This window comes from Nanorana parkeri, unplaced genomic scaffold (genome assembly GCF_000935625.1).
Source record: "Nanorana parkeri isolate BGI_ZX_2015 unplaced genomic scaffold, ASM93562v1 scaffold134, whole genome shotgun sequence".
In the NCBI taxonomy this organism is placed as follows: Eukaryota; Metazoa; Chordata; class Amphibia; order Anura; family Dicroglossidae; genus Nanorana; species Nanorana parkeri.
Genome location: NW_017306402.1, coordinates 287,429 through 297,050, shown reverse-complemented (window position 1 = coordinate 297,050; position 9,622 = coordinate 287,429). Strand labels below are relative to the sequence as shown.

The 9,622-nt window shown below is 39.9% G+C and overlaps 1 protein-coding gene across 1 annotated transcript in view; it reads left to right on the top strand.

Moving 5' to 3' along the window:
- LOC108784954 (docking protein 6) overlaps positions 1 to 9,622 on the top strand; it is a 322,423-nt gene that overhangs the window by 155,543 nt on the left and 157,258 nt on the right. The window contains exon 4 of the mRNA XM_018553907.1: positions 7,704 to 7,823. Within this exon, the coding sequence (XP_018409409.1) occupies positions 7,704 to 7,823 (120 nt within the window). The remainder of the gene's footprint in view (positions 1 to 7,703; positions 7,824 to 9,622) is intronic.

The window sequence follows — 9,622 nt, the reverse complement described above, 5'->3', positions numbered from 1 at the left end:
AAACCCCCAGCCCCCCCCAGCCAATAGGAAACAGTTGGGCGCAGCTAGTTGTCACTGCTAGCTCCGCCTAATTGTTGTTGTTTTTTAAACAAATCTTTATTTATTTTTTTTACATTTATCATTTATTTACATTTTTTTAAAAAAAAATTCTACTTTTCTTATCAACTTTTTTCACTGATTTTCTATTCTGCTCGGTATCATGGAGGTATTCGGCTATTCACTCACTGCCTTTCGGCCCCTATTCGGCAGCGAGTAGCCTGCCGGAGGTTCGGCTCTGCCGATCCAGATGTTGGATCGGCTGAGTCGGACGTGTTCTTCACTTCAGCTCAGTTGAACATGCTGAGCATGTTCGGCTGAACCGAAGCCAGCCAAAGCAAGCCGATGTATGGCTGTTTCAGCCTATGTACAGCTGAAATTAGCCGTACTGAGCTAAAGCGAATAGCGGAAAAGCATTCGGCTCTGTTCACTTCTGCTCCGTTATTCACTCGGCTGCCTTCGGCAGCTTTGTGGATAACCCTTTTTGGTGTTTGAAATGTATTTGCACTTGACACCTAAAGTACATGTAACCCCAAACAGGACCGGACTGGGACAAAAAATAGGCCCGGGCATTTTAGACTGAGCAGCCCAATCACGTGACCGCTGACAGGCCCCACCCCTCACAACAGGGGGCCGGGCCAAACACCGACGCGCAATCGAGGGGCAGGACTGGCCACTAGTAAGTACTGGAGGGCTACAGCTGACGCACAAGCCTTGCTACAACCAATACACAAACCTTGCAACAATATAGGAAGCTTGCTATAGAGAATATCTGTAAAAAATGAGTCAAGGAAACTGGACTTGCTGTATTTTACTTGAATACATTTCACTGGACATCCGACTAGCTTTCTCAATTCAGAAATTTCTGAATTGAGAAAGCTGGTTGGATGGCCAGTGAAACATCTTCAAGAAAAATACAGCAAGTCCAGTTGCCTTGACTTATTTTTTACAGATATACCATTTTTTACAGATATACCATGACCTGGATGAATGAGAAACTTCACAAACATATTGCTGTAGAGAATCAAATCAATCTCACTAACCCTAACCCTAACCCCCAACCCGCTGGCATTCTCTGCACTAAAGTAGCTAACACTCTAATGTCCCCCGCACAGTCACACACTATTATTATACATTTATATAGCTCTGACATATACCACAGTGCTGTACAGAGAAGACACATCAGCCAGTCACATCAGCCTCTGTACAGAGGAGATTACACTCTAATGCAGAATACCATCAGCTATAGAGGACTAAAAATCCCTGCAATACATTATACAGCAATGCAGAATAATAGTATATAAATTTGGTACATACTCTGTGCTGCCGCTCTGCTCCGGGGTACCAGCCTGAGGGGCCGTCTGCCACATTTCATACTTTAAAATAATATGTAAGTATATCTAGTTTAAGTACTACAGACACCAATATACTCACAATAAGGTCCTATTTATATCTGTAGGTTTAGGTGCGATTAGGGATTCCTGCGTCAGAAACTTGCGTTTTACTGCAGCAGAAATCCCTAATCTGGCGTTTACAAGTGACAGCTGTCACCTATTCAAGTTAATGATCAGGTGACAGCAGCTCCATGTAAACGCCTGCACACCGCATGTAATTGTATGTGATATGATTACATGCGGTTAGAAAACACTCTCCCTGAATGCACAATCATTGCGTCCAGGGAGAGTAATAGATTCCTAACAGAATGTAATAATATCACGTATCATTACACGCGGTGTGCAGGCGTTTACATGCAACTTCTGTCGTCTGATTATTACAGCTGCCACTTGTAAACGCCAATTTAGGGATTTCTGCTGCAGAAAAACGCAGCCTAACACACTTCTACTCCCCCCCCCACACGTAAAAAAAAGGTACAACCCCTGTACATATATATCTATATATATATACACACACAACCTCCCGCTGCCCTCCCCCACCAGCACCCTCTAGTGTCTACTGTGTGCAGCGCCGGCTCTACTCAGATACACACACACAGAGCCGGCCATCGGGCATAGCGGACCGGCCCGAACACAATTAGGTTTATTGTGTTCGGCCAGGCCCAGCCCACCGGGCAAGTGCCCGGTTTGCCCTATGGCCAGTCCGGCCCTGATCCTAAACTAGATGACATGTAGTTTGCTAAAGCACCGTGTGATATAAACAATTGTCATGTTGTTTTTTTTTATAACATATTATTTTTACATTTTTATCATCCTTTATTGCTCCTCGGTACTGAAGACTTCTTTCAGCCTCTTTGCAGCTATTCCCTGAATACATTAATGTACCCCAGCAATGGGTGAATGCATTTCACTAAGCAGTTGTGGGCAGCACAGTGGCTTAGTGGTTAACACTTCTGTCTGCCCCAGTCTGAATCCCGGTCAGGACACTATCTGCATGGAGTTTTCATGTTCTTCCTGTGCCTGTGTGGGTTTCCTCTGGGAACTCCAGTTTACTCCCAAACTCCAAAGACATGCTGAAATGTTAATTGGCATTAATTGGTTGTAATAACCTGTCTAAACTGCCTCTGTATGCGTGTGCAATAGTGACCTGTGATTGTAAGCTCCTTGAGGGCAGGGACTGATGTGAATGTGCAGTATGTAAAGCGCTGCGGAAATTGTTGGTGCTATTTAAATACATGTACCTGTTCTCAGGATGGTTGTAAAGTGCCTTGGTTGTACGGTTGTGTGTGATGGACTTCTAAAAAGATTTTTAAACTGCTGTGCAAGCATAGGACAGGACCTTGAGTTCTTTATGATCTCTTGACTTGATCTCTGCTGGCAGCACAGCCCAGAGGTCATAAGCTTTACACATTTCTTTCTAAGTTTTTTCATTATGCTCCAGCATTGGCATAAAGGAAGAGACAATCCGTGTACAGAACAATGTGCAGGACAACAAGTATCACATGGATGATTAAATCCATGCTCAGAAATCTTAGCTCAGAAAATGAAGTGTGTCATTCATGTTGCATTAAATCAATATACATTAAAGCAGACTGAACAATTTGTGGGCACTAATGTTTAAATCACCCAGTAGGCCTACACATTCACATATCACCAAGTATCGCCTGCCAGGTGTGGCAAGGGCACTGGATGTGCCTTGCATCTAGACTCTACGGGCATTCAATAAAATGTCTCATTTAAGTTTTTTTGCAGTGTATATACTGTATAGTATATATATATAGTGGTTGGGCAAAAAATACTTAAATGAGAACATTGAAAATGATAAGACAAGGAAAAAAACACTGCACCTGGAAGAGAAAATTGGTTAGGACAGCATACACAAAGATATACACAAACATAAAAGTCTGTGTATAGAGGTTAAAGTCTTATTTAATCTAACCCTTCTAAGCCCTATTTAATCTAACCCTTCTAAGCCCTATTTAATCTACCCTTCGTCTAACCTCAGTACTTTCCCTACACCCTGGATGCTGCCTAGGCAGTATTTTATGGATTTTATGGTACTACAATTTTAATTAATCTTTATCTGATGTCTTCAGACCTGTCATATGATTTACAGGCAGGAGTGTGCCTAGGTAATTGCTGCCTGAGGTGGCTATTTTTGTCACTCCAGCCCCCACACGTGGCTCACAGGTTCATCTTCTTTCCCTCTTCACCAGTATTGGATAGCATTGGTCATGCAGAGCGCCTCTCTCTGTATTGTTATACTGTGTGTGCAGGGTACCATGGTGATGCTGGGCATAATACAACCTAGAAGACTGAGGACATCTTGTGATGGAAATTAATTACTGTAGGGACAGCTCTGCATAGGAGGTGAGTATTGCAACAAGACCATTTTTTAATTTACTATATACATTATATAGATAGATAGATAGATAGATAGATCAGGCATGAACAGCACTCTGTTTGAGAAATGTCCTTTGCTATGCCAAAGGAGAACAGTTTTCTAAAATATCCATAACCAGATATGGACTTGTATTATCTGTGTATGTAATATTATTCAAGCTAAGAAAACAAACTTTTTCATGCAGTAGGTATTTAGTAGCATTCTTACGGTGTTTGCATCTGTAAATGATGTAATTAATCACATAAGACAACTTTGGCTTTATATTAAAATGGAAATGGCTGCTGTTTGAAAATACATCTGTTTACAAGAACAGATTAATTTTTTTTCCTCAAAAACCAAACCAAGTGCTATGCTTGCTAGTCACAAACAAGTCTTTCAATTAAAGAAGCTGTCACCGACCTACACCTAAGGGTTCATGCGTCCAAAATTAAATCAGAACCAGTCCATTAATTAAGTGAAATGTTTAATTTGGATTTGTGTATTTCATGCATTAGTAGTGCACAGATTTTTAGCTCACAAATCAATTCCGGAGAGGAGTCATTTTTATCACTTACAGACTAATAATACTTTAGTCACTGTGTATATTTACTGTCCAGATTCTTTACATTAAAGTAGATGTGAACTCGAAAAAGTAAACATTTTCTGTTATAGGGAACATTTAGGAGTGTTGATTGTGCATGAGCAGTACCCTGAAAAAGTACATTTTGTCTGGAATTCCTCCTGATAACAGTGCACACTGGTATGTGAGTGTGCCTACAGCTTTATAGCTATACTGTATATCTGGTGTGTAAGATGTACTGCACTGCTACCTCTGACTGCTCGTCTCAGGAGATTTGACATAAGAATTGATCATGTCATTACTGTGCTGCTCACTGTCCTTCTTGCTGGAGCCTCTGAAATGAGGAAGCAAAGACCTGCCTCTAAAAAGATGGCTACCTCCATACAGAACAAGGCCCGGCAAGAAGTACAGTATTAAAAAGATTTAAAATCTATTGTATCAATCTATTTCTCAAAGGAGCATGGAGCTTCGTTTGCTTTAAATTCTACATTAGAGAGACAAGTGTAAGCAGTGTAACAACTTTACTAGCTTTAACATATCCTATAGATTCTTAGTAGGGATGCCCTTCTGGAGTCTGAACATGTGCTCATCTATTTTCCCCGCTTTGGGGATACAAGCCTTAGTTAGCAATGGCATGATAAATATTCATTTCATGTTCATTTCATGTTCTTCGTAATATTAAGAAACTGACCTAAAATCCTGATTTTGTATTGCTTTGGAAAAAATATGACCTGTCCCTTTAAGAAAAAGTATCGGTAATTGGTATTGGCGAGTACTTGAAAAAAAGTATCGGTACTCATACTCGGTCTTAAAAAAGTGGTATCGGAGCATCCCTAATTCTTACTTAAACCTAATGAATGAAAATAAACCAATCCGCTGACATGAGTTTACCCCAGTATTTCTTGCTCCTCAGTAGACCCCAGCACCTTCAATTAGAAAGCATAATCTTTTCGATAATGCTCCTTTACAAATGTTATGTTGCCACAGCTAATGTTGCCTGCAAATGCTGACAAGGAGAACCATGTGCATTAGAAAGAAGGAAAAAACTACAACTGGATGAAAAGGAACAGTCACATTCTTATTATGTTATTAGTAATACATTTTAGCAAGCATTACTACTTGATGGACATACTTTACAAAAGGTATTACAATTCTCTGTGTCCAGTACAGGGTGTCAAGCAAAACAAACGACAAACGCACTCAATAATTTGTCACCAGTTATACAGTAAGGTGCACACGAAATGGGCTTTGAACAGTAAAACAGTAGAAAGGCATCATGGCACACTCACAAACCAGCATGTAAAACAACTTGTCTCACCACTAAGGTCAATAACAGAGATTTGGATACACATCTTCTGCAGAAAATGTGAAAGCCGCACAGCCGCGCCAAGGCTGTTCAAAGCCCATTTCGTGTGCACCTTACTGCTCTGGTTTTTCTAGATTTATGGACAGTATGGGCAGTAAAACACATCAGTAATAAGATTCACCTTTTAAATCATATTTGTAGTTGGAGAAGGGGCCAGGGCAAAATTTGTCATAATTTGCAAGGATGCATACTTGAACATTATGCTAGACTTTCCTCTGAATTTGTCCTCCACCAGCAATGTTCATGCTCCCACTCAATTGCCACCACTGCTTCTTCTCCTGTTCCTCTTCTGGGCCCTGCATCTTCTTTCTTCAGCCATTGGGCAGCCACTGATAATGTATCTCCTGCACATGCATGGTGGAGTTACATTATTCTGGCACCTGGTTTCTACTTTTGACATCAGATGTCGAGAGTGTACTACCCTGAACATACGCCACAAGCAGACTACAAAAAAAAGAATTGCTAGCAAATAGGTTTTGGAAGATTCAGGAAGTTTTTTGTAAACATGACATGCAAACTCTTCTCCTAAGAGCTACCTGCTAGCAACATTTAAAAAAAACTTTAGAGTGAGTGATGGCCAGTAAATCCAAATAAGTGTTTTGTGAGAGCATGATACATACTTTTTTTTCTCTATTGTTGCACTCATCAAAAGCATCAAGGTGTAATAGGACAGGGCAACTTCCAATTGTACAGGACTTTGAGACACATCAATCAAACATGAAAAAATGACAGGGTACATTTCTGAAGACAATTGTGAACATACAGAGGAATGCAATAGGCCTGCCACTACTAAATAAATACACTGAGTGGCCAGATTATTATGACCACCTGACGTTTGTAGGCAAATTAGCTATAATTAGCTATAATTTTGCGCTGAAGTTGCTAGAGGGCCAGACCATTATAAATAGGAAAGCAGGTTGTTTACCACAACAGTAGAAGTGATTTTTTTTCTGAAGATATGGGTAAACAACGTCATTTAACAGCCTTTGAACATGGGGTGATTGTTGGCGCTCGGAGCCATGGAGCGAGTATCAGCAAAACGGCAGAATTTGTTAAATGTTCAAGAGTAGCTGTTGTTAAAGTGTTTAAAGACTGGACTGTCAGCCGAAAACCTGAGTCTGAACGTGCGAATTGTGGCAGTCAGCGACTAATCAATGTTAGGGCAGAACGGAGAGTGGCAAGACTGGTACAAGACAACAGTGCAGTGTCAGATTCCTCGCCTCACCTTTCAAAATCTCGTGGAGTCACGAGGCGGCCCAACGAAGTACTGATGGGGTGGTCATAATAATCTGGCCACTCAGTGTATAACACATAAATTGTATTTGCTTACGGACACAGAAAGAGCAGTTGGTACACTAGCTGACAGAAAATGTATTATAATATTTAAAATGTGAAAAACTAGCACATTTAAGAATGTTGAACTGGCAGTTAAGTTACATATGGAGACGACTGAGCAATGTAATGTTAAAAATAAATACATCCAATGATACAGAGACAATCAATCAATCAATCTGTTAAATGCTGACCAATATTTATGATTATCGAATCTATTAAACAGGATATGTATAATTAACTAATCAGTGTTTTTCTGTGTTACCTCTTATTTTCAGGGATGTTGTAAAAGATATATTAGCAATATGTAAAAAGCTATGAACTTGTGACAGGCAAGTTTTATCTTTGATTTTCACAAAACAGTTACATATGAAGTCCTTTTTGACATGTTGTAACTCACTATGTACAGAGGAATCACAAACTTGTTTCATGCAGATTCAATATGTGGTTCTAAATAAATAAAGTATAATTTGAAAGCCACTGCAAAAACTTGCCAAATGATACTGAAGATACAATATGTAGATATGTCATCTATGGTCCTGCATTCAGTTTACATTATAGCACAAGTACTCAATCCTTTCCTTACTGGGCTGTTCTTTATATTCTTTCCAGAACTGGAAGCTGAGGAGTGGTGCAAGTGCTTGTGTGTGGAGTGCCTAGGAACCAGACTTAATGATATAAGCCTTGGGGAACCAGATCTACTAGCTGCTGGGGTACAAAGGGAACAAAATGGTGAGTCACTGCATAGTGTATAAAATATGTTATTATACATTTTAACGCAGAAAATGCGAGACATATAATTATGTGCTAAAAGGTTTGCTTTATACTAACTGTTATATACGTATCTCAAATTTTAGTTTGTAGTTCTCTGGTTTCTGTTATTACATTATTTTTTTTCATGTTGAGCAAATGTTACCCATGTAACATCTAGACATGTGGTGTAATTCTATAACCTTTATGTAATTAATGTGTCTAATGAAAACAAATTATAGAACAATTATTTCAGTGAAGCTCTTCAAATATATTGGGCTGATTGCTAAACATTATCAATGCATTGACCTCTATGAATCATTGAATATGAATAATTTTTTGCGTACAGCATATTTAAGTGCATTTTTTTACACCAAAACAGTTACTTTTTCATCTGTCACAATTGTTCTGAAGAAAATATAAACATTGTACAATGAGACTTTTCCAAAATGGGGGTCAGAAATGTTTCTTTACTTTTATTAAATTGGCAAATGCATATTTTTTATTGATTTATTAAGCCCATTTTCTCAACAGTTTACTGTAAAGGATACCTCTAGACAAAGTAATAGCTATTGAGCCTGCCAGTAAGGTTCACCTAATGCAGCTTCCTGCGATGTGGAGGAAACAATGCAGCACTGCTCCTGAATTCAGAGCTGAGTTGGCACTCTCATGGCGGCTGTCTGCTTGCACTTCAGTGGGATGAAAAATGAAAAAAATGTTGCAGGGGGCATGGCCAATAGCATTTAACTGCCAAATCACAAGCCTGTAGGTTGTCAGTCTGTACCTGGCCACACCTAGTCCTGCCCACTGCTTTCTGCATTGACAGTTCTGCCTCCATTGCTATAACTGCCTAATTGTATGATGCAGTGTCTGGATGGGGGGAAGTGTGAGACACAATTGAAGGAGGGTTTGGCACAGTTAGTGAAGGTAACATTTTTTGTTTACTTTATGAAGCATGTGCATCAATTACTGGATCTAGCACTTGCTCAGACTGCCATTCCAGAACCTTTAGTTGTACTTTAAAATGTATCTAAAACATTTCAAACACACATTTTTCATATTGCAGCTTACCAATCCTTACCCTTTTGCTGCCAGGCCCTTCGCTCCACTTTTGACATCAGCTGGCCAGACCACTTTTGCAATTTTTCACCTATTTTTTACATTTACAACTGCAGTTTTCAGAGTTTGTAAAATAACCCCAAACAATACATTTTATGAAAGCACAGGACTGGTAGAATAAAAAAAATGGTGCAACTAATTTTGTAGGTCCTGAGACAGTTGCGCAAATGTTTATCAAATCAATATTTTCGCTAAAAATACACTAAAATTATTATCATCACACACATAAAACATAATTTACTAAATTCTAACAGGGTTATTCACAAAAGGGTGAAGAGTTTGCAGAAGGCAGGAGAAGTGAACAATCTAGGACAACATAGCTGAACTGGAATGTGAGCTGAATTGGAGAATGTTTCCAAATCAGCTATTTTGCCCTAGATTGTTCACTTCTCCCGCCTTCCCAAAACTGTTCACCCTTTTGTGAATAACCCTGTAAAACGTACTAAATCTAAGGGGTCTATTCACAAAGCTGCCGAAGGATCTGGCCGTAGCTTCGGCCGATCCTTCGGCTAGCTTCGGCCCCAGGAACCCTTCGGTTCAGGAGAACCGAGGGGGTGCTGTACGGCCTATTCAAAATAGCCTGTACAGCTCCCGATCACAGCCGAGCGGCTCAGTCGAGCCGATCGCATATGCCTCAGCTCGGCTGAGCCGTGCTGAAAGCC